The sequence below is a fragment of the Akebia trifoliata genome, chromosome 3, assembly GCF_017979445.1.
Source record: "Akebia trifoliata isolate Shusen 1 chromosome 3, ASM1797944v1, whole genome shotgun sequence".
Lineage (NCBI taxonomy): Eukaryota > Viridiplantae > Streptophyta > Magnoliopsida > Ranunculales > Lardizabalaceae > Akebia > Akebia trifoliata.
The window spans coordinates 59,472,736-59,499,194 of record NC_141377.1 but is presented as its reverse complement, the minus strand read 5'-3'; the positions used below and the strand labels follow the sequence as shown (position 1 = coordinate 59,499,194).

General features: G+C 36.9%; 1 protein-coding gene across 4 annotated transcripts; it reads right to left on the bottom strand.

Annotated features, from left to right (window-relative positions):
- Positions 1-1,470: 1,470 nt before the first annotated feature.
- LOC147408465 (TatD related DNase) lies at positions 1,471-19,720 on the bottom strand. 4 transcript variants are annotated; one of them, XR_015177110.1, is made up of 8 exons: positions 19,453-19,718; positions 19,304-19,380; positions 19,093-19,174; positions 17,847-17,897; positions 17,404-17,504; positions 14,920-15,073; positions 14,577-14,776; positions 1,471-1,761 (listed from the first exon to the last, which is right to left on the bottom strand). XR_015177110.1 is itself a non-coding variant. In XM_086437495.1 (8 exons), exons 1-8 carry the CDS (start codon positions 19,594-19,596, stop codon positions 1,642-1,644), a joined length of 960 nt encoding a protein of 319 aa, XP_086293621.1. In that variant the 5' UTR covers positions 19,597-19,712; the 3' UTR covers positions 1,471-1,641. The 4 variants fall into 4 exon arrangements, 2 of the variants coding, with proteins under 2 accessions (XP_086293621.1, XP_086293622.1); XM_086437495.1 differs by having other exon boundaries at positions 14,577-14,807; positions 19,453-19,712; XR_015177111.1 differs by lacking the exon at positions 1,471-1,761 and adding an exon at positions 1,763-2,612 and having other exon boundaries at positions 19,453-19,720.
- Between the last annotated feature and the right edge of the window lie 6,739 nt (positions 19,721-26,459).

Below are 26,459 nucleotides of genomic sequence, written 5' to 3'. Positions count from 1 at the left end.
TACCGAATCGATCTATTACCAGCATTATTAGAAACATAAGTACTCTTTCTTGCAATCTAGGCTTTAGGAGAAATGTCAATGATTGGGAGATAACAGAGAATTCATCTCTTCTTGTTCTTCTAAATTATTGACACTTCAGAGAGAACATCCATGACAAGAGGGGATGGTTCGATGTTAAGGACAAGAGATTTTCGGCACTTACAAGTGTTTGCTTCCCTTTTATGAAGTTCTTTTTCAACCTCTATTATTTGGCATGCCCTTGATCGGTCCAAGGTTTACTGTTTTGTGTGGATTGGATTTTATCTCCTTTTTTTTCTTTTTCTTTTTTTTCTTTTGGAAGGTTGGGCTTTCAATATCTTTTCTCTTAGAATGCATCTTTGGTTATCCTCCCTTTTGCCAGTGCTTGGAGTCTTTGGAAAGAAAGGAACAACTTGGGCCTTCTATCATAAGGAAAGTACTTTCAAAATTGTGTTTTTGAAAATTTTGGTCCAACTTAGGTAAGAATTTTGACGGTAACACCTTCCAAGATTTTGTTTTTAGATAGGAAACTATTTGTAATTCTTGGTTTTTGGGCTTGTTTTTCTTGACTTGTACGGGGGCTTATCACAACCTTCTCTTTTTTTTTCCCCCCTCTTTTCTTATTAATAAAATTGTTATGAAAAAAAAAAAAAACCTAGGCAACATGATTATTAAAAGGGACTTATTTGTAATTTAAAATATTGATTAAAATATTTTGAAGATTAGATTAAACTTCAATATAAATGCCTCCACTTTTATATTAGATTAAATTTAAATATAAATGTGGGGCCATTGACCACTCAAATTTCTGTGTCAAAAACTAGGGGTGCAACTTGGTTTGGGTTGGTTTAGATTAGAGCAAAATCAGAATCGAACCGATTAAGATCAGTTCCATCACATGAGAACTAGAACTGAACCGAATTGTTCTTGAATCGAACAAACCCAAACCGACCTTTATTCTGTTTGGTTCGGTTCGATTTCATGGGTTGCCAAGAGATTTACGCTTTGATCGTAAATCGCAACCACAGCCGCAGTCGCAACCAGAGAGAGAGAGAGAGAGAGAGATGAGGGTTAGGTTGGTTTTTATAAAAATTAAAAATTAAAAATAAATTAAATATTTTATTTTATTTTAAATTAATAATAATTCAATTTTTTATATTACTTGAACCGAGAATTGAATCGAATTCATCGGTTTTTTATACTAATCTAAACCGAACCAAACCAATTCAAATTTCACAGTTTGGTTCGGTTCTTAGTTTGAACCGAATTAAGTTGCACCCCTATCAAAAACCACTTCTCCGTCTTCTCTCATTATAATAGTAGAGATAAAGATATACATATAACAAGCCTTTAGAAATATTTACAACTCCAGTAAGAGCAACATTAAGGTATCTGACATTGAAACCATGCCCGTGTTATTGCCGACTTTAAAACATAAGAAAGCTTGCCACCTTCCGCATTGAATAATTTGCTAGAGGAGAGGGTATGAATCACTTAAAACCTTGTGTGCAAGTCCATAACACAGTATTGCAAAATAACGTTTGATGTCCTTCTCTATTGTGAAATATTTACAACTCCAGTAAGAAACAAGAAACAACGTTTGATGCCCACATTGTGCACAAACTAATTTTCTACATTAACATTTGAACCCGGATAAGAAAACAAGCGTAATGCATTTCTGTAGCTAATTTCTGCAAGTTCTTCTTCTGCCATCTCAAGCATAGATGCAACATAACTCAGTACCTGAAACAAGTCTTCACATGTTAACATTTCATATAGATAACCATCAACCAGATAATGTAAACTAAGAGCAACATTAAGGTATCTGATACAGATAGATTTAACTTTTGTTCTTTCTCGCCAGTCAAATTTTCTGGCATCCCTAATTTCAGGATATGATGATACATGATGCGGCAAGGAACCCACCAAGATACAATTAAGTTGACTCTATTCCAAGTTATGATAACTAGGAATGTGCAAACATGAGAGAATCTAGTAGACATGGTGAGAATTGTGGCAACAAATTCCATATCTCAGTTATTGTAGCTTTGCTAGACATGTTGATTCTCGCAATCATGCATTCTTCATCTTCCTCTCCTTGTACATATACTCCTACTGCATATCTTTCTTTACAGGAAATTTTTTCCTCCATAGATAATCACACAAGGTCCCTGGATAGACGACTACTTTAGGAAGATCATTTGCCTCTCCGCCTCCTCACATGAGACCAGAATGTGCTTCATGACTTCAAGCCTTCGATCCATGGGGCTGACCATGGTGGTGAAATTCAATATTAACTTTCCATACAGAACTTTCTTCCCTAATTCCCATTACAGTTATCCACTCCCCCTAACAGTAGCCCCACTTTTTTATATTTTCCAAAACCCCAAGTAACACCCCTTTTCCCACACCTTCGGCCCTTCCTTGTTTCAGAATACACGCAACTCTCCTCAAGTCACACTACTATACCATCTATAGAAGAACATCGACAAAATAGTAACATTCAAGAACCTAACATATGCCTCTACTCATGACCCAACAGTAGTCACTGATGGGAACAAGCAGACCACACTAGAGAGCGTCGCACAATATGCCTGGAAAATTTTACAAGACAAGAATAAGACCATTATTCTTTACCAGATCTTGTTAACATGTGCCCTAAATACACCTTGGGAACAAGCACCTAGGGGTATTTTTGGGCAATTTTTTTTTAGGGCAGTTTTGGTACAAAAATCAGATCCCAAAGTGTATTTAATGCACCTTAACGTGTGCCCTTAGAGCACATTTTAACAAAACTATTCTTTATCAAGCAAATGTTGGGCAATCATGAAACAACGTATTCACAGTCTCAGTAGAAAAGATCAAGATGTTGACAATGGATTTAGTGGAAAGAATTAAAAAAATAAGATAAAACATGAACACATCGGAGAGAATCTAGGAGATGCCCTAGCAAGGAATGAGTAAAACAGTCAATTGAGTTGATCTTAATATGTACTAGAAAGATCAATGACTAGTGAGATGGACAACCTTGGTGCAGGTTGAAGGCTCTAGAAGAGCAAAAGAATGGCTCAAAACTCGAAAAGACATGGAAGAGGTATAAAAAACTGATTTCAAGACACATGCTTTAATAGGTGGTGTGAAACTTATCAAAACTGAAAAGAGGAACAGAATTCAAGTTGCTAACCCCAAAAATTGAGCCAAGGCATTGTCATAATGATAATGATGATTATAATTGTAAATGCAAGTAGAACATACTTGTGACACAATTCTATTTAAAATAAGTAAAATACATAAATGAAATTTATCATGCTTCACTAGATAAAATATGAATAAGCAAATTAGATTGTCCAAGAATAAAAAGCAGCAAAGTGTTCAGAGTTAATCAACATGCTGATGTTGATCATGAAAGTTGACTTTAAAAAAGTCCAAGAGATTCTCTTTGATTTTGAAAGTCATCGCCTGTCAATGCCTTCCCAAGCTTTCACCTCCTTCCAACTAGCTCGCCAAGTACCATTGAAGATTGTATCAAGTGCATTTTCTTGGTTCCCGTGCGAATCCAATCCGAACTACTATTTTATGGAGCTGCCACCATTCATTGAATTAAATGGTGTGAAAGATCACCTGAAAGAGTTTTCCTTCTCAATAGGATTTGATATAAGAAAGTGACTCCAATTTTGGTCTAAACCAAAGATTTCGGTATGGAGGCTCGGCTAAAGGGGAGGGGAGGTGTTAAGCACCCTCCTCTTTCCATCGATGGTGATCTTAGGTATTTGTCCTCTTTCGAAAGTTTGCAAAAAAATAAATAAAAAAAAACTAGCACATATGAGACCTTTTGGTTATTTATGAGGTTGTGATTGAGATTAGCATATTCGAGATGGACAATCACCGTTCACATTCCAATCTTGAAAAAAAAAGTAAATTAAATTCTGGTTTGACGTCTCCATTACTTGCACAGAAATCGGAATTACCCCAAAAGGTTTTCTTTAAGCAAATTTACGAGGACTGCAAACTCGTCTCGGAGCCTGTTCTATCCCACGGGAGGAGGTCGTCTTTTTTTTCAACCTCAAAACCTTACCTAACAAAGTCTGATTGCTATGAAATTTTTAGGAGAGTTAGAGGACTTTCTCATGGTTCCATGGAACCTAGAGTCGTGTGAAGATTCCTTCAGAACTAGGAGATATAATCATGTATGATTGTTGTCACACCAAACAGAAAGTCCTCTTATCGCATGATTTTATATATTTGGGTTCTGTGTGCAAAGAGCGTAAAAGTAGATAAAATGTGTCAAAACACCATAATTCTTTCCCTCACAAGGAGGTAAATCTTTCGGAATGAGAACCAGGGGAATGACCTCATATAGGAGGTCACAACTCAATTCTGAAGTCTCAATCTCTACTCTCAATTCTTCCAAAGGTTTAGGTTGGTACAACTTTCATTTAAATTTAGTTTATTCACTTTCGGTCTTAATTAATTAGTTTAATTACTTTAGTTCATTTAAGTTTACTTTTTAAATTTAAATAAAAATTAATTACTTTAAATTTTGACATTTTAAAATTTAAATTTAATTGCTTAAAATATAGTTTAGTTACTTAAAAATTAGTAATTTTAATAATAAATATCATTTAAATTTAAATTTAATAATAAATATCATTTAAATTTAAATTTAACTTTATAATTAATTTCATTTCTTAAATAGTTTCATTTGTTAATTACTTCTCAACTCTCAAACTCAACTCTTTTAATTTATAAAACAAATGCACAATGGACCCTAGGGAACATTTTCAATTTAAATATTTCGCTACCCAAATCAATCCATCTAAACTTCCTTGAAGAAGGAAGTTCTAGTAAAAAAACATAAGAAAATCTCAAGGATTTGGACCCACTTTGATAGAGATGAAGTTACTGATCCTTAGAAGGACAAATTGTAGTTTAAACACATTGTAGCTAGTTTGGAATGTTCTCAAGTGTAGCATCTTTAAGTGGCACTAATCACCTTACAGACATACTAAACAATGTACTCCTAAAAAACATAATATAAGGCAAACTTAAATAAGCATGTCATTCATGGGGAGCCTGTCAACATTTAGTTTTCACCAAGTCATAGCTCGACGAGAAAATGTAAAATAAATAGTTAAAGTAGAAAAATCATTTTCTACAATACAAAGTTCATATTTTATAGAATGATACATAAAGTATTCAACTCACAATTTCAACCATTTTGACATACAATATCTAGAAACGATGTAGTAAAATTGTTAAAAAGAATAAAAACAAAATCTAATTTATTTATTTGAAAATATTTCAGAAAAAAAAATTGTTTTTACTTCAAATTTAGGGTCATCTAATTAAGATTTATATTACATGTGAGTAACCACCCATTTTATAGATTCCAATTGTATCTTACAAAAAAGAACAATTTGTTTTTCTTTACTTGAACCACACTCACCCCCACCCCCACCCCCACGCCCGCCCAATTCAGATATGTTATGGATACAACATCAATTTAACAACTTAGAAGTTGAAGAGCACAAAATAATATTTTTCCCCTCTTCCATATAGATTGTTGTAGCTATATGGTAAATTTAATTGTACAAGTTGTTTTACAATCAATTAAACCATCTTTAAAAGTAAGTACAAATGTCGCAATATATTTTTTACTTCCCTAGCTAGGTATCAACAATTCCAGTCGCCTTGTAAAGTGTTCGATGTAAAATATAGAAAATTTTCAGTTGATGTTAAACATCAATGAAATTCAACTTATTTAATATTAGATGCAATACTTTTGTATCAAAATTTAATTTATGAAAAGAATATTTTAGTAATAAGGGTAATAGTATATATGAATTGAAGAGGCATAATAGTGGTCTTATAGATTTTTGTATCTAATAGGAGGAAAAAAAAAAACACAATGATGTAAGCTAGAGTTTCACAACAAAATAATTACAAAAACATGCGAAATGTGGTAAGGGGGATCCGGTCGCCTCCTGGAGCGATGAATCGGAGAAGAGAGGTCACAGTGGAGCGAAAGGTCTTCGAGCTACAGGAAGTTTGGGTTCAACGCAATAAAGGGATCGAGATCAAGGAAAAGGGACGAAAATTGGATTCGATAATCCAACTGCTAGTTGAGGAAGCAATCTGGGTTTCTAAACAACTCGATCTGGCGAGATCTTCGTCGAAAATCTTGAGGGCGAAGTTTTCTAAACAAAGCAGGATCTTCCTAATCCAGGGAGATCAAAATAGTTATGGCAGATTTTTGAAGCTTCAGCAGTTTTCGGAAAGTTTTTGCTCGTGAGGTGTTGTATTTCCAGAAGGTATAGGGGGAAAAAGGTGGGGGGAAGTAAGCATTGCTCTTTCAGTTTTGTTAAGCCTAGATGAGAAGATAAAGGCAATCTTGGAGGAGGGTGTGACAGCAAATTCGTGGGCGCAAGTTCTTGTTAATCCTCCCGTTTCAAAGACATTACTTCCTGCTGTTACAAGTGAGAAGACGGGCCCCAGTCTTATGATCAAACAAGCTCATAACAATGGTCTAGTATTTGGAAGATGGAGATGGGCTTTAATCTGCAAATCGAGCTCACTGGAGGCAGATTGGGAAGACTTTTTGTCGGAAATGAAGAAAGACCTAGCTCATCCCATGTCGATTAAATTGTTAAATTGGGAGCCCCTTACTCGGATATTGATGTTGGGTAGTAAATCAGAATTTCTGAAAGTGAACTCAAAGAGGGTAGTCTCAAAGGGAAACATTTCGTTCAACTTGAGACCATGGTTCGTGGATTGCAACATCTTCAAACCAACTTGGAAGGAAGGGAGAACCTGGGTGAATATCAGGGGTTTACCATTCCATTTATGGATAAACCACGTTTTCCATAAGATTGGTGACCAGCTAGTGGTTTCTTAGAAGTGGATTCGATCACTCTAAAACGTGCAAGATTGGATTTAGCGAAGCTTAGGGTTGGTGGATGTCCATGAAAGCTGCCACGAGGATTACATGTTTGGGTAAATGGTTTTCATTACAGCCTAGGTGTGGAGGTGGTAGACGAAGATCATGAAGGTCAGAGACTCAAAGAAGAGTCAAGGAAAGGAGAAACCAAGGAAGTCGTTCTCTCAGCAGAAATTGGTATTCAGGTAGATGAAGGGGAAGTTCAGCAGGAGGAGGGAACGAGATAGTTGGAGAAGAAGATACCTGGAGTTAGCGGATTGAGACGGGAAATATCAAAACCGGGTGGAGGTTATGTGCAAGTCAAGCAACCCAGTACTCAGAAATTCAAATTTCGTTCCATTTTAGGAACACGCGTCAGGCGTAGCAATAAGTTGAAGACACGTAGATGGGGTACGAAGCGCGCTGGTACAGTGAAATGGCTAGCTAAATCAGCTAGAAACCTAGAATACATGAGTTGGCTGCGTAGAAGTGGGTTGGTCGAATCAAAAAAGCCCAAAGCAGTTGGACTAGGACAATTGAGTAAAGAGGCCTAAAGTGAAGAGGTTTGGCCCGCGGAGATACAGGCCCGTTCATCAATTATAAATGGACCGAATAAAGCTGTCCCATTAGGAGAGAACATGGGCTTGGAAGTTTCAGACCGAGGCCCCGTTAGAAAACATAAATATCAGAAGAGGAAGGTTACGATTTGGGCTGGCCCATCAACGAAACTTAATTGGGATGGGCTGAAAAGGAAAAAAGCCTGCGGTCCGTCTAACTTATCTGTTGAAGTGAGTAACAAGTTGAACCCGATTCCTTAATCTTCTTCGCAGGCTGTCATCGCGAAAGAGACAATTCAGTCGACTGTAAATGTTGGGGAAGCTCAGAATAACTCTGAAAATTGGTTGGGTTTCGACGTTGATGGCTCTCTAAATCCTGTGGGTAAAGCAGATGGGGCTAATGGTAAGGAGAACAGAGAGACTGGGTTGAACCCGCGTGGTGTAGGGGAAGCGGTAATGGAGGATCAATCAGAGAGAGGCAGAGACCCAATTCGAGACGACATTCGTTTAGAATATAGCAGCGTCAAATCCAGTCAAAGGGCGGTATGTGCCTCACGTTTGTTACCTACAAGTTTAACTATCCAAGATGCTATGGAAGATGACGAGGTGCTCGTGGTGAGCAGTTCAGAATCGGATCACAAACAGATAGTGGGGATTTAGATTGGTACAGGACAGGGGCCTCGACAATGGAAGCTCTTGGAGCTGTAGGGAATGGTTAGTTAGTGAAGCGCTGAATTTGGCGGAGGACTTTGGCTTAGTCCCAGAGATTGGGATAGCAAATCAGGGTGGCTATCGGGGATTTGAGAGATAGAACTATTCTAGAAGAGGAACTTAAGAGTATCAACGAAACACATGGAATTGAGGAGAAAAATGAACATTTAGACCACGAGAATAGTCAGGAAATTCGAAGCTACAGGGATGGCGAAAATAATGAGTTGGTGGTAGTTGCCCCCTTGGAGATGACAAGGAGTTTAATTAGATCAAAAGTGGACAAGGAATTGGTCAGGATGGAGAAGAGGTAGGTTGGCTCTGGTGCTCTCGGGTTTTCATTTAGTTCCAATGTTGCTCGAAGTGTTATCGTAGAATGTTAGAGGGTTAGGCGAAAGGAGAAAAAGGGCAACGGTGAAAGCTTTCATTAAAAGCAAAAATCCCCTTATTGTTTCGCTTCAAGAAACGAAACTAGCTCAGTGTGATGACAGGACCATTATGGATATTTAGGGAAGAAACATCGATTGGATAGCCCTCCCGGCTATAGGGTCAGTTGGAGGGATTCTTATGATGTGGAAAAAAGATTGGATCCAAGTGATAAATAGCTTAGTTGGGGCCTTCTCGGTTTCTATCTTATGCAGGAAAAGTGATGAGGACTTTCAGTGGGTGTTCTTCGGGATTTATGGGCCAACCATCAATAGGAAAAGAAAGCAATTTTCGGAAAAACTGGAAGATGTGGCAGGTTATTGGGAGAAACCTTGGGTTCTAGGTGGGGATTTTAATGTTACCAGATTTACCCAAGAGAAGAACAAGGACTCGAATATAACTAAGGGTATGAGAGACTTCAGTGACTTTATAGGTAGACATTGTCTTATGGACTTTCCTCTTCTGGGTAGAAGGTTCACGTGGTTAAACAACAAAGTAACCCAAGGATGTCTAGACTAGACAGATTTTTGGTAGATAATGAGTGGGAGGAGAAGTTTCATAATGTGATTCATTCGGCCAACCCTAGTCCGATCTCTAATCATAACCCTATCTTTTTGGAAGCTGGACACCCTAGACAATTTTCAACTCCGTTCAGATTTGAAAACATGCGGCTAGCTCAACCCAACTTCTTAGATCTAGTCAAAGAGTGGTGGATGGAAGGCCCTACTATAGGAAATTCGGGTTGTGTGTTCAAAAGGAAGCTTAGATTTGTGAAAGATAAGTTGAAAGTGTGGAGTAAAGAGGTTCTGGGGAAAATCAATGTAAAAAAGGAGATTTTGTTAGTTATTGAAATTTTGGCAAAAAGGAGGAAGAAAGGAATTTGACATTGGACGACAGAGACAAAAGAATGGAATTGAAATCGGAATTCCAAAGAGTTGCGCTTATGGAGGAAATAAGTTGGAGACAAAAATTGAGGGTCAAATGGTTGAAGGAAGGGGATAATAAAACAAAATTTTTTACAAAGTAGCAAACTTCCATAAAAGAAGTAATCAGATGGACAAACTCTACATCAAAGATATTATGGTGGACGGAGAGGAGGAAATTAGGGAAGGTGTGGTCGAATTCTATAAGGATTTGTACAAGGAAAAGGAACCCTCAAGACCGCGACCAGATAATCTAGACTTCAAGTACTTGAACCAAGAGGAGAGGGAGTGGTTAGAACAAGAAATAGGGGAGGAAGAGGTTAGATCAGTCATTTTTTCGATAAGTGGGGATAAGGCGCTAAGGCCGGATGGCTTCACTATGGAATTCTTCAAACATTGTTGGGAAATCGTGTTGCAGGATTTCATGAAAATTATCAAGAGTTGCAAGATAAGAAGTGTCTAGACTCTAGCCTCAACAGTACATTTGTGGCCTTGATCCCTAAGAAAAATGGGGCGGATAAGATAAGAGACTTCAGACCCCTTAGCCTCGTGAGCACAGTGTAAAAAATTATATCCAAAGTGCTAGCTTCTAGTTGAAAAATGTTCTCCTTAGCCTTATTGATGAACAAGGTACTTTCATTAGGGATAGACAAATTCTTGATGGAGTTTTGATTGCCAATGAATGTCTAGATTCCAGGATTAGGAACAAGAAGGAGGGGATGGTAGGGAAAATAGATTTGCAAAAGGCTTATGATCATGTGAGTTGAGACTTTCTAGAATATATGATTAGAAGAATGGGTTTTGGAGCAGTGTGGATTAGTTGGATTATGAAGTGTGTTACGACAGTGTCTTATTCGATCCTTGTCAACGGGAGTCCAGTGGACTTCTTTAGGGGTTCGAGAGGGCTGAGGCAAGGGGACCCTTTATCTCCATTCTTCTTTCTTATTGTAACTGAAGCCTTGGGTAGATTGTTTAGAAAAGCCATCGAGTTAGATAAGTTGTCGAGGTTAGGGTGAATGATGGACCTCTAATCTCTTACCTTCAATTTGCGGACGACACATTAGTCTTTTTAGATCATTCGAGGGATTAGGTGAGAGTTCTCCATGTTTTATTGTGCTGTTTTGAGGCTATGTCTGGATTACACATCAATTTGCATAAGAGTAAGTTTTTCGAGGTTGGAGAGGTGGATGATATTCATCTGATGGCTGCAACTTTGGGTTGTGGGTATAATACCTTACCCACATCATATTTGGGCCTCCCGTTGGGAGCACCCTACAATAGCATCAAAATTTGGGAATGAGTGGTTGAAAGGGTGAAAAAAAGGTTGAGCATGTGGAAAGCCAGGTATTTGTCAAAAGGAGGAAAATTAACTTTGATCAAAAACACTTTAACAAGTATACCGGTTTACTTTCTCTCTTTGTTCACACTCCCGAGATCCATAGAGATTAGACTGGAAAGGCTCATGAGGAATTTCTTGTGGAACGATACAAGTGGTAGGAGGAAGTATCACCTGGTCAAATGGAAGTTGATTTGCATGCCCAAGAAGAATGGGGGACTGGGGATTAGGGGGATTAAATTAGCCAATAGAGCACTTTTAGGAAAATGGCTGTGGCGATTCGAAGAGGAGAGGGGTAGTCTTTGGAGGAAGGTTATCAGGGCTAAATATGGGGAGAAGAGATTAGGTTGGTATAGTGGTGAGGCGAATGATCCATATGGGTATAGCATTTGGAAAGGGGTTCTTAAAGTGAGGATTTCGAAAGAGGTGTTAAGTTCAAAGCGGGTTTGGGGGATAGCATCAGATTCTGGGAGGATTGGTGGTGCGGTGCATCGTCTCTGGCAACTCAATTTTCGTCCTTGTATACCTGTTCTATTAAGAAGAATTGTTCTATCAAGCAATGTTTGATTAGCACCGAGTCCAATCCTACGTGAGATTTGGGGTTCAGAAGAAACTTTAACGATTGGGAGCTAAATAAGGTGACATCTTTCCTTGATCTCCTGCATTCGGTACATCTCAACGATAACGAACAGGATAGGTGGGAGTGAAAAAGGGGAAAGGATTCGAGATTCTCTGTCAAGTCTTTCTACGAGAGCCTTATTTCCTTTGCAGAACGATCCCTCTCTGGGTCCATCATATGGTCCAAGTATGTTCCCTCTAAAATTTCCTTCTTTCTCTGGTTGGCCTAGGTTACTTACGTTAGATAATTTGATTGTTTGGGGTTGGATCACTTCTAATTGTTGTCCCCTTTGCTTGAGGGATGAGGAATCGGTGGATCACATTTTGATTCATTGCTCCTTTACTCACATTATTTGGTCAACTTTCCTCGGTATATTCCATATTAATTGGGTCTTCCCTCGTAAGTTTTCCTCATTGTTAGTTGAGTGGGCTAGTACTGTTTTCCAGTCTAGAAAAAAACTCTTGTCGGCTATGTTACCTTCGGCTGTTGCTTGGGGGATTTGGAACGAGAGAAATAACAAGGTGTTCAATAGTAAGATTAGAAGTACTCATGCAGGTTTCTTGGAGATCTTGGGCTCAATGTATCTTTGGTCGAAACAGTACATAGAGTTCGTAGGGTTTACTTTTGATGACTTTGTTTTTAGATGGAACTCTTTGTGTAATCTTTGATTTTTTTTAGTTTTCTTTGGATTTGTTGTTATTTGTGAGGCTTCCTCGGCCTCCTTGTACTTTGTTTTCCCCCCTTTTTTTCAATAATATATTATACATTTCAAAAAAATAAAATAAGGGTAATAGTGTAGGATCCATTAGTGAAGGCGATCCTAGCTTATGCCATCCCGTGAAGGAATATGGATACTTAGGGGGACAATTAAATCAATTAGTAGTAAGCGGTAGTTCATCTGAACTAAAACGTCATGCAGACCAACCAAGTATATAATAAGATGGTAGTTTGGATATTTTGGCAAGGTGGAAAGACGGGAAGGCATGGCCCATAATTTACAAGCCATTCATGTGTTTGTTATAGCATCAAAATAAGCTTTTAGCATAAGGAAACGTGTGCTAGATGAGCCCAAGCCAGATGATGCCAAAAGTATTGTAGTCATGCATATGTTTGAAATATTCATACCATACAAAAAAGATGGCCCAGAGTTTGATTGATGGAAAAGCTCTTGAAGAGGAAATTGAACAATAGATTTAAATACTACAACTATATAGAATGAAGGAAAAAATTTATTAATATTTTTATATTTTTTTACATTTAGATTATACTTTTTGGGAGTAGGGTTATGCAAATGATAGACAGGTGAGTGAATCCAACCTAGTTGAGATGTACAGTATTGTTAAGCAGCTCCATTCTTGACCCCTAATAAAAAAATCTGGTGTATTCAAGTTATTAGTTATTATTCAATTTATTAGCGTACTCTTGTATTGATGGACTTTTAATTTAAATAAAAAATGGAATGTTATCCATGAATTTAATTGTTTTTTTCTTATGCAGATTTTTCTTTATTTAAAAAAAAAAAAAATCCAAGCTTGAACCAAGCATGCTAGCCTGCAAGTTGGTCCAACCCGAAGTCTATTGGATGGGCAGGTCACAGGTTAGGCTTGGGCTTGGCCCATAGCCCGATCCATTAATGTTTAGGTCTAATAAAGGCCAGCCTTGCCTGCTTTATTTGCATCCCAGGTGTAGAAACACAGAAGCTTACATCATAAACAAAATAATAAGGGGAGGGGAGGAGAAGCTACTATAACAAGTATCTTGACAAGGTAAAATTAAATATATGTGCACTTTTCATAGAGGGTTTTCCTTTCCAAGACTTCGGGAGGGCAAGGGATTGGTCTCTTTCAAGTAAGAGAGCGGGTTCCTATGGTGTGTACTCTCCTAGTAAAAGAGTGGTGACTCTTCATGCAGAAGTTTATTCAAGAGAAGATTTCTCTCAAGCACAGGTTTCTCTCAGGGGAAGGGGTGTATGTGTGAGCAAGAATTTAAGCAGAGCTTCTCTACTCTCTTTTTTTAACCTCAAAACCTGAGAATGGGTTGGCTATTTACAGCCATTCCCTAGAGAAAATATAAGGGTAATTGAGTAAAACCTATTATCTTTAAGGAAAATTCCATAAAGCTTCCTCAAGGGATTTCCCCCCTTTCCCATTGGTAGGATGGGATCTTACTCATCCCAAGCATGGTTTTCCAGTTAAATTTAATGAACTTTAGTTATGAAAGAGTCAATTCTCGAATAAGTTTATTTTTGAATTTGGCGCAGTACCATGTTTCCAATACCGGATAAGCAAAAATATTGTATACCCAATATGAATCGGGCAATATAGCCATGTGCTGCAGTCCAAAAGTCATTACAATTTTTTTACCACCCATGTGAAGGCCACACGTTGAAAATTCCAGGTGGCTGTTCCAGTTTTCAAAACCAGGTAAAGTATTATAAACCAAAAACAACATACAAGCAGCTGAAGAATCTTAAATTGTCTTCAATGTCAAGCACAAGGAGTGCAGCTAGGCCCTTCTAGATCTACTGCAAAGACATCCAAAAGCAACTCTATCAACTGTCCTAGCAACGAATATTCCTAAAGCGTCCACTACAGTGATGAAAAGAACGGGAGAAAAGGCAGTCACTTGCCTCAAACTCCTAGAATTTCCAAGATACCCAGCTGACGGACCAGTCACTAAAATATAAAAAGAATTAGAAGAAATGGATCTGTTAATCAACTTAATTCATTTCAAACCACAGCCTGTTCTCCCAAATAGGCTATTCTAGAAATCCCCAGTTGACATGACCATCAGTCTTAATTGCTTTAAACGTCATTTTAAGTTACACGACTGCAGGGGTGCCATAACATTAAACTTCATTTTCTTTTTGCTATTTACACATCAAACTCAATTTAAGATTATTATTAATGAGTATATTTGCATTTGCAGGATATCAAGGTTTTTCCAGTGTATCAACGCATATTGTACTTTATGTAAGAGTTTTTCAGCTGACCAATACTGATGTTTCATGGTATCCAAACTGTAGCAAAAAATAAAAGTATGAACCAAAAGAAGTGAAGAACAGAAAACGCACAATGTGAATGTTAGCTGGATGATTAAGTGTTTCCTTTGACGGGGTTGATGCATCTTTTAAAGTATGGAATTGATGGTCTGAGGAGTTGCAAACATTTGGTGCATCTCTTCCTTGGCTGTGAAGCTCTTGTGAGATAGAAGGATCTCCTTCAACCCATAGCAGAGAATCCAATTTCGACATTGGCATTGCATCAGGTGAATCTGATTCCAATAAAATCCTGTCAGTAGGTACCTGTAAGAAAAGGGATTTGTGGCACTTTAAACAGTCTTCGATCTGATATAAGAATTTTGAACAATTTTACATAAGACTACATTCATATTAACAATGGGATAGGTCAACTAACCGACTTCAGCATTCTCTTTGCCTTCTGTGGTTTCATGGATGTAAGATACCCAGAAAAGGAAAAATAAGCACCAAGCTTTGCAAAACCAGGAACCATCTCAGCAGATCCTAGATAAGAGTGAAGAATAATACCATAGGGGAAAGGCCCAGTACATCTTGTCATGAAAAGATACGATGTTATCAAAACAGTGCTGTAACAGAATCCTAATTACAAAAGTAATTTTATTTATTTTTGATAAGTAGATCAATTTTGTTAATAAGAAAAGACTGGTTGAGATAACCAGCCACAATACATCAAAATACAGGCATCACAATTAGTTATCGCACAAGGAATCCCATCAAAATATAAAATCATCAAAGAACACCCCTTCGAAACCCGGCTCCAATTTACTCCAAAAAAACACATGCAACTTAGCACCTCCAAAATGATGTCTTGAAAGTCCAAAATCTTGTCATTGAAAACTCTTCTATTTCTTTCTCGCCAAAGTACCCAGCACAAGGTAAAAGGAGCAATGGACCATAGGTACCTCTTCTTACCCATGAACACATTATGGTTCCAAAGTTGGAATAGTGACAAGACCGAAGAAGGAAACACCCAAGAACAATTGAAAAAATATAAGAAATGAAACCAAATTCTACGCACCAAAGGACAATGGATCAAAATATAAGATATTGATTCTCTGCTTCTAATACACAAGGAACAAACATTCAACCCCCAAAAAACCCTACTAATAAGATTATCAAAAGACATGATTTTACTAGATGCCGCCAACCAAATGAAAAAAGATACCTTTGAGGGAACACTGTGACACCAAATAGGACCCACTGGGAAGGATGATACTCCTTGATGTGATAACACCTCCCGAAATGAGCTAACCGAAAAGTTCCTCTCCTTCGTGTAAGTCCACACCCTCTTATCATGCCCCAGTCTCTCCAATAAAGAGGAACTAATATAGTGTCCAGTTTCAAAAATTCTGAAAAACTAAATTACTATTGAGTTGAAAATTTGAATGCAACTACTAACCAAGCTACCTAGTTCTCAATTAGGTTGCAACCCCAACAAAGCGGTCTAATTTCTTGTAGATGACCAATGTTGGGATTTTACAATGTATCTAACGTGTATCACCATCATCACCAATTTTCAATCATCTTCCTGATTATAAGCTGATAAATGCATAAAATGATGATCATTTCCCCTAATATGAGCTTATTATTTATTATTAATGTGGTTAATTGGGCCTAATTGACTTAATTTAGTATTTTGTAGGTGTTCAAAGCCCAAGGAGGACTTTTAAATCCTCTCTCTCTCTCTCTCCACAGCGACACAACCTCTCTCTCATCCTTTTATTTTTACATCTTCCCATTTTTTCTCCTCTTTCTCTATTTTTGCTCTCTAATTTTATTCTTTCTTTTTTAGCCCTCCCTAATTAATTGCTTCCAACAATTTCTCTAGGGCAACGGTGATCTTCATTTCTCCTAGAACTTCTTCTACTCCTCTTCTTCTAGATTTATTTCTCTAGTTTGTTTACTCAATAATTTTAATAGATTTTCTATGAAGATGGTTGGCTAAACACCTAGTTATGGCAGGAGGAAACTCGACTATTATGTTAGTTGAACTTTTGATCGTCAATATAATTTTAATACAATAACTATTTTCTTGTAAGTAAATTATTCTTATTTTGGATTAAATTTCATGACTATATATTTTCTTGATTTAATAAGAATTCCAACTATATTGAATGCTTGAATTCCCCTATGACATGGTAATTAGGAATTAGGATTTTTAGTGCAAATCTACAATATTAAAATACTATGATGGCCGAGTCTTGGCCCATAAAAAATCAACATGAGAAAACCAAGACACCAGTCTTAGTATGTAAGTCATATTAAAATACTATGATGGCCGAGTCTTAGCCCATAAAAAATCAACATGAGAAAACCAAGACACCGGTCTTAGTATGTAAGTCATATTAAAATACTATGATGGCCGAGTCTTAGTCCATAAAAAATCAACATGAGAAAACCAAGACACCAGTCTTAGTATGTAAGTCATATTAAAATACTATGATGGCCGAGTCTTAGCCCATAAAAAATCAACATGAGAAAACCAAGACACCGGTCTTAGTATGTAAGTCATATTAAAATACTATGATGGCCGAGTCTTAGTCCATAAAAAATCAACATGAGAAAACCAAGACACCAGTCTTAGTACTGCAAGTCATATTAAAATACTATGATGGCCGAGTCTTAGCCCATAAAAAATCGACATGAGAAAACCAAGACACCAGTCCTAGTTTGCAAGTCACAAGCTGCACGTTTGCAACTATTACTACCTACCATGAAGAGAACACCTGATATCCTTTACCAATAACCCTAATTTAATGACAGCATGAAGAAACAACACTATGATTTCTTTTTTGATAACTATATTTTAGGATAACATTTTCGAGTAAATATACCAAGCAAATAATATGAAAAACCTTACTGCATTATTTCTAAAAGGTCACCAAAAGCACGAACACAATGAATGGAAACTGGTCTATGCAACACTTTGGCAAGTTCAAGTTGTTGTCGGAAAACTTGGAGCTGAAAATGAAAAAAAAAAATGTATAATGTAAAACATCTTTGACAAGTGCAAGAAATGACAGCACAAGGGAAGATAAAATGAAAAATGAGGTTGTAGGGCAAGAATCATTCTAGTAAGTACACTTATCAATAGAATAAGATCCATAACAAATACGGCGAAAAATCGATTGGTCTAATGACATTGAAGTCATAAGTAAGCATCCAACAAAACCAGCTAACCCTAGATGTGGTTCATGCTTAGTTCCCAAGTAGTAAGGATGCCGATATGATTATCAATCCCAATGAATCCACCAGTAAAAGCATATAGCAATATGTTTGAAAGTTTGGTTAGTTAAACCAAACCTGGTCTATGAAACTGATTTCCTTTCCATGCGAGCCTTTGTCCAAGCCAATCTGAAAATATTCGCAGGTGCCTGTTGATATTAGATGCTTCCTTTCAAAAGTAAAATAATCATAGTAAATTGCTTGCAGTTAGTTTAGTAAAAGTATATAGCAATAAATAAGACGTGGTTGCAAATTGGGTTAATTAAACCATACCTGGTGTACGAAATTTACTGTAGTAAAGTGAATCTACATAATGCTGGTGGTAATGAGGAGAATATCATTTAACCAACTCAAGAAAAGATGAATACAGCTTGGGGCCTGTTTTGATGCATATTTCTGAAAGCTCATTACTCGAAACTTACAACCTTACTCTTAGATAATGAGAGAAAACAAAGTCATACTTAATTTTTTACAAACAAAAAAAAGAGGCTGAAATGGGGTTTTTCCTCACTATTGAGAATTCCTGTTAAAAAGCAACCAACACAAGCAAAAATTTGGAGCAAATTTCCTCAGAAACACCAATTATAAAAGGTGTATCACATAGGGGCATAGACCCTTAAAAAAATTTGATACATGAAACAATTACACCAGTTTGTATGACCAATAGGTTAAGGGTGGCTGCTCTACAAGGAAAATTTTATGTTTATTTATCATTTTTTATGGAAGGAGGGAACCCTTTTTGGTATGTTGGAAATGGGCACCTGAAATTACTAAATGAAAATTTTCAATCTAAATGAGATACAAGCCTTAGTATCATGGCCAATGTTACCAAAGAGATCTTTGGGAGGCCTATTGGCATTCAAAATCATATCATATATTGATATGTAATTTGCAAACCAAAGCCCATATAAAAGAAGAGACACCTAACCTGTTTACACACAAAGAAAACAAAACCCAAAATACATATAACAATTTCCTGCAGAGACTGCTCCTTCTTTCCCTTGAAAGATTCTCTTATTCCTTTCCTTCCATATCATTAAAACAACTATAATATTTTGATGTGATGTGATCATCTATTCTAATCTAATAGCTTCTCTTCAAATGTATTGAGTGAACAAAATTCTAAGACTTCAATTTGGAGTCGATTTTTAGTAGTTTGGCACAATGCCTCCAATAAACTTTGGTGATATACTTAACACATATAAAACTGCTTCTAAAAAGTCATGAAATTTTAAACTCATGGGCTATGTGACATGCTGAAAACGAAAACAAAGACAACAAGGGAGAATTGCGTTGGGTGGGAAGATAGGGAAGAGAAAAAGACCTCGCCAACAGCGGCAGAAGGTGTGGAATCGAACAAGTCCCTCAAAGTGTTAAACCAGTTGGGTGTCCTCTCAGCAATGAACCTGTAAATGCAAACAACAGAGTCAATCCAAATATATCCCTCAATTATTACCAAAGTAATATCAGTAAATTATAAAAATCAGAAGAAATAGTTGGAACTTGGAAGAGAGAGAGGTATCTAATAATCTGACCAGGGATGGAGGCCGAAACACGGGATTATGCAAGAAGGATACTCCTCACCCATCTTCTTCACCAAATGCCAATCGTTCTGCAAAAAAAAATTAAAAATAAATAAACAATTTCTCTGTTTCAAAATATAGAAGAAGATAATCTTTAATACCTCAGAGACTCCATTGACGGCGAACCGCAGGACGCCGGAGTCGAGAGCGGTTCGGATGAGTTGAGGAGCAACGTGGAAGATTCTAGGGTCCTGAAGGTGGCAGTGTGAATCGAACAGCTTCTTCATTCTGCTGCTGCCGTTCATCTCTTCTTCGTTGGCTTCCAGGTTCCAAGGCGCCCACACCTAGTCACCAGCACAATTTTGTGGCCACGCTATGTTATGCTCACTGCCCCCGCCTAAAGCATATTACGAGGTGGGATGTAAAGAAGAAAGTGGGTGCAGTGAGCTTTAAAAGTGATAGTTATTTGCACCTACAATTTCATATTTTTCTTGGAATTTTAAAGTGTGTTATCAAACATATTTTCTGCTGCTATAACGCTGAGTCAGTCTGTGTTTAAACATAGATTACTCCAAAAAAATTCACAGAAAGACATATTTTTCTCAACAAATACCTTTCTACAGGCTTTTTCTTGTATGAAAATTCATTTTCAATAATTTGTTACATTTTTCCAAAGTTAGAGAGTCAAAAAGAAAATTTCTGTCGATCTGATATCTTAATGGTCTTTCTGCTTAATTTACTCCTTAGTAGACATAAAATCAGTTAATGTGAAAAACTAGAAAGTTTTGAGGCTTGGTCAATCTGACATGGGCCGGAACCACTCACCAGTAGGCCCAGTGTGGCCGCCTAGGTGTCAAGCTCAAGGGAGCAGTAAAGGTGCAGATCCCCCTCATTTTGTTTGGGCCTTTGTACGATTGGATGATGGGGTGGTTGTGTTTGTAGTAGTGATTATCTCTCTTAGACCCATTATTAAGATAACTATAAAAAAACACTTTCTAGTTCACTTAGAAAAGACCGATCGTTGAAAATCTCAAAAAATAACCTCAAACGAAAATTGGTCTCTCTTTCATTCAAAATATTTTGAATTTTATAGAAATTTTTGTTCCGAAATACATTCGGTTCTAAAGCCTATATGTTGGGGATGTTGTAGTGGTTTAAATGTTCAACTAAGTCAATATACATAGACTCATGATTTGTCCCTCGAGCGTATTAGACCTCACCCCCAATTTTGGGCCGTGGGTTGTGAGTCATGAGTCATGTATCGGGTTGTGGGTCCAAAAATCGGGGCATGACAAACCATACTAAACCAAAGTTGACATTAATATTAACTAATTGTCCAAGTCATAATAATAAGCTGGAAAAAAAATCTATAATTGATATATATATATCAGTATATAGCATTGGGTTCAGGTTGCTGAATTGGAATCGGGTTGAGATATTCTAACATAGGCTCAACTCATTTTCTACATATCTCGAACCAGGCTCACCCCTTTATCGGGTTGAGTTTGAGCCAGCCCACCTAAGTTGCAGCCCTACTTTGTACGGTAAATGTTTGGTGAAATGATACGTATGTTGGGTGGTGTAACATTTTGCCCTAAATATGTGAAAGAATCTAATATCATTTTGTACGTTGGACTCTATGAGTTGTAGGTATTTAGCTAGAGGTGGAGTTATGAAAATCATATGTGCGTGCATGGTCTTAATGAGGGGAGAAAAATATGATGACTTGTATGGTTTGGTAAGAAATATAGTGATGCTTGAATTTTCCAAGACCTCAATGAAAGGTTGGAAACGTGGTATACAAAATAATAGAAGTTTACAAAGTCTCTTTCCTGGATGGGGCAGGAATAGATTTGTGTTTCCAAGATGTATATTATTATGAGAAAGTTCTTACGATTCGAGAAGATGAATCAAAGTACCTCACTGGAGTTGACTAAACAATTGGCTTAAGGCAACTACATATGTGCATTACCTATGTGATCAAGTCTGGGTGGATCAAAATGATTCGATAGTGTGTGTAACTGGTGATTCTTAAAGGTCAATGGTTGTTTGTGGTATTAACAGATAGGTGCCTAAGCCAAGTTGGAGCTAGAGTTGCATCCAAGGTATAAGTGACGCAAAATTCAATTTGTGAGTCTCGATCGAGATATGCGTGAGGGAGAGATATGAATAATATGATGATAGCACCTAGAAGACCTACATGGGTCAACCCCTTTTTGGCTTCGGCCAAATACTTTTTTCTTGTTGGTCGAGCTTTCTACAAAAATAAAAAATAAAAAGCAATGCAAGAACTGTGATTTCTCTCCACGATGGTTATGGTATTTATAGCCAAGGTTGAGTTTTAAGCATGTGTGACAGGTTATTATCTCATATTTTCTTTAAGGTGACAAAATTCAAACCAAGGTTGAGATTGTTGTGTAAATGTCTTGTGTGTTAAAATATATATATATATATAAAGAACTTGTCATTGGCACCCCTACTTTTACTTATTACAGTCCAATTTAAATAAAAAGAGAGTTCTAAATTACCTTCATTTATTTCAATTAGAAAGATTTTTTTTTTTAAATTGGTGGTTCACAGTCAAATATAGTTTAGTACAAAATTTCCATCAAGTTTGATCGATTAATCGATTTGGTTTGATTTTTAAAATAATGAAGGAAATAAATTTAAATTAGTAAAGGATACAAATGGAATGTAAAATATATTACATGAAAGAGTAAGCGTAAAACTAACATTTATAAAAAAGGATGCAATTGGTATTTTGATAAAAGGTGAATAATGATGGAGCTCGAGGTTTCAAAAATCTATGAAGCCTATATATAGATCTGTGAATAGTGATTTAGAGCTGGAAGGCTTTAAAATGAACCCCAAAATAAGATTTTTAAAGTCCCGTTGAAATTGCTCTTAAAAATTGAATGGATAAAAAGATGTTTTGTTCACTTACAATAGAAATTAGGGTTGCAACTTGGGTAGGCCAAACCCTAACACGATGGGTTATGTCTGACCTTGGGTCAGGTTTGGGCACAATTAGCTATGTTTTGAGCATGGGTATGGGCAAATTTTTATTTTTGACTGAATCAAATCTGATTGGGTTCAGGCATAGGCATCGAGTTCCTTAATTTGCTTGAACCCGAACCTAATATGATTGTAATATTTTTTTTATAAATATCTTTGTTTATTTCTCATTCACAATTCACGTTTCAAACTTTAGTTAATTATTATCATCTATTCTTAACATTTTGCTTATAATTTCGTGTATGTGAACTCTGAAATATATTTTTAAGGCAAATAATTGCAAATTTTATATTTTATATGAGTTAGGATCCGTAGACTAATGAAAAGTGAATTCATATGTTCACACACAATCTCGACCGTGTATATATGAGATCCAACAGTTGAGATTTATTTTGGAGATCTGTACTGTATTCTCGGGATACATCCTTATCCCTAGTGTTGGATCTCACATATACACTGTTGGGATTGTTGAATATTTTCAAAATAAAATAAGATTTATTGGTTTGTTTTATCTTAACTTAGTTATTGAGATTTTTGTGTATATAAGGTTTAGTCCCACATCGCTCACAAGTAAGAAAGTGGTGTACCTTATAAGTAATAGTCAATATAGTTAGTTGTATTTGTGTCACACCTTTAGGCTTTGATCCAGTGCTTCAAGGTGGTGCGAACCGTGCACGTGTGACGTGCGAAAGGGCGATTGGACGTTTAGGGCGCTTTGAGACGCACTTTGCACTTCGCATTGTTGCGAGGAGCTGGAGAGCTTTAAAGTTTTTGAGATATGAAATCATCGAACGGTTATAGTTGATCTGTCACGTGTGATGGATCGGGTGCAATCAGCACTGCACGATCAAGTTAGTATCCAATCGAGAACCGATCGGATATGATGGATCGAAATAATACCGGATCGAGAACGATCTGATGCGTTGGATCATAGTAGTACCTGATCAGAATGATCAGGTGCGATGGATCGATATAGTACCTGATCAGATGCGTTGATTCATGATTGTACCTAATCAGAATCGATCAGGTGTGTTGGTTCATATTTGGTATCCAATCAGGAACGATCGGATCCGTTAGATCAAATGGCAACTGATCGGAAGCGATCAGAGCCACTAGATCAGACAGATTCAACTAAAAGGTATTAGTTAAAGGACATGAGACACATTCGTTCGATAGGGTGCAATTTGGATCGTTAGATCTCAGATAAGGCACAATCTAACGACTATTAGACCAAGAGACATTAAATCATGACTCTAGGTCAACAAACACAAAAATGACTATAAAAAACCAACCAGAATTTAGATTTCTTCACTGAAAAATTATGTATTCTTCTTTCTCTAAGCTTAAGATCTAGACATCATCAGTTCTAAAAATTTTCGAGTGTTTTAGGCTAAATTAGGTCATACATAATCTGATTTAGTACATTGAGTGTAAGGCTTCTTTGTATCCTGAAGGCATTTGTTCATCGATCCTTTGTGTACTTTGGTTCAACTAGTAAGGGAGAATATTTGTCTAAAAGAAATCGAATCTTTTCGAGCCTAGAAGTTAATTTTCTTCCTACATCGTAAATTTCCAATAGGGATTGTATGTGAACATATGATTTCACATTTCATGAGTATACGGTTCCCGACCCTTTTTTTTATTTATATACCATTCATCTTTATATAAGTCGTTATCATTAATAAAGTATATAGTATTAATGAGGAATGAACCAACATCAAGTGGGTTGGGCTCAGGTTTGAGCATTTCATGTTCGAGGTCAAGTTGGGGAATGTACAGATCAGTGTTTGTGAAGTATGGGTTGGTCCACAACCCGCTCGAATTGTAGCCCTTAGAGAAATTCCTAATTATATTTTTCTTGGAACTCATGCACCAGCAACTTGGCCCCTTTATTGTCCAACAAGTCCTAGTAAATTAAGTATTCTTTGAGTTTCTTGAAAGTATGTAAGGTTTTTGAAGGAGAAGATAAACTCATGAACCTACACTCTTTGCGGTCCAATTTTTTTTTTTTTTTGAATTTCAAGAGATTCAAATGAGCAAAAGGAACATTTATTGTGTCTCACACTAATCATTATTGACAATGGAAACTTGTTCAGGATCATAAAAGTAAATCTGCACGTTGGTCAAAGGTAACCAAGCCTCTTTTTGGGCTCTTGATGGTTAGGGGTGGCAATGAGTCGGGTTGTGTCGTGTTGAGGTATTATGAAAATTTACCAAACCCAAATCCGATCCATTTAATAATCGTGTAAAAAACTTAAACTCAAACTCACCCCATTTATAAATAGGAATACCTGGTCCAACCCATATACAACTTGCTTAATAGAATTCTAATCTTTATTGGAAAAAAATAAATTTCATTTCTATTACCAAAAATAAAATACCATTTCTAAAAATAAAGTCACACAACTGTAAACTAAGTTCAATGGTGAAAAATAACTTTCTTTTGAATTATTTTTTCTAGTTAATAGAATTTTATCCTTAACAACCAGGTCCATGCGACATCTAACCATATTTTCAGGAAAGTGTTTTTCATTATGATTATTATTGGTATTAACTAAGCAAAGTGTATTTCATTATCACGTGAGACATACTAGCCGTGTTTAGTAAGATCTTAAAACTTACTAAGAGTCATTTGCTCACATGGATCACCATATTAGGAATTAAACACTACATGCCTTTAGATTTCAATGAAAAAATTAAATTAAAATAATATAAATAAGTGTTGGTATATTTAAAACTACATGTTAATGACATAATAACTAAATGTGTCCAAACGGGTTAAGCGAGTTGACGCCTCTAACCCAGACCCAACCCATTTAATAATCGTATTAGATGGGTTGACACTAATATGACCCAAACCCACTAATTTCGTGTCATGTTAAGATTGCCACTCCTATTGATAGTCTTTTCTCAGGTCGCTTCTCCCAAGATTTGAAACCCATGAAATGAGGCTGAAGGTGATACCAAGTGATGTCATGAACTGGACCAATAGTTCAATATGTACCTAGAAGTACTTTGTTAATAGATAGTGGACCATAAGGAAATGTTATATATGCGTATGCAATCTTTCAAAGGTGTTGTGTAAATGTCTTGTATTTTGTTAGAGGTACGCTTAGCTATGGGGGTGCAGGGACATCGCATCCTTGCCCAAGGACTCAAAGACCGAGCCTTTTGACCAAAAAAATTTAGGATTTTGGAAAGGACAATTATGTAATATTTTCTTAAAGATTTTTAGGCGATAGACATGTTTTTCTCTACTCCTATTTTTGCTAGAGATCTCTAGGGCTGTACAAACTCAAAAGATTTTGATCTGATCAGTGGTCATAGGCACACTGCCAAATCACGTAAATCCTTGTATTTTGTGTGCGATCTCTTTGCTGCATAATTTTTTTCACAAAAAGAAAATTGTTATTTAAGAATCAATTAGAGTAAGAAGCTTACTAAACTTGAACTAGAGTAAGAAGCTTTTATGGCTTCCTCATATTTGCTTCATTGCTTGTATGTAATTTTAGCCACAGGGATGAGATATTAAGATGTAGAGAAGAGCATCAATGGTATTGGGAGGTAGGTCCGCATGCAGAAATCAGATCACTTCCTCCCTCGTGAGAGAGGGACCCAGGAAAGAAGTTGTTGTCTTGTCTTGTCTTGTGCAATGTGGTGGTGGTGGTGGATGGGATGTTGATGGAGGGAACCAGACAACAACCCAACATCACACACTCATGGGCTCGTCCCCATGCTCTGCTGGAGATCAAACAGTTGATGTAGTCTTCATGATGTGGAAATGCCATCCCCCTGTCCATCCATGCACCAAATTAAATCCCTCCCTCCCTTAATTGATGATATTTATTCATGCATAGATATAGTGCTGGCTCTGCATGCGGTGGTCCATTTTCCTATCTTATCCTCTTTGGGTAATGCCAGAGTTACTGAACATTCTCTTTGCTTTATCCTACCTCATATTGGATATCCTCACTCACATTCTCCCTCTAGTCTCTATGAAAGAGTGAATTTGAGATGAAAGTGGACCCATCCACCAAACAGCAGGTGCTAGCTTGCTCCACAATCATCTTCACGCCTATCGACCCCATGAACCTAGCCTCTTGATATGGATCCACACATATATGTCACAACAAAATTCAGCCTTCTTGGTGAA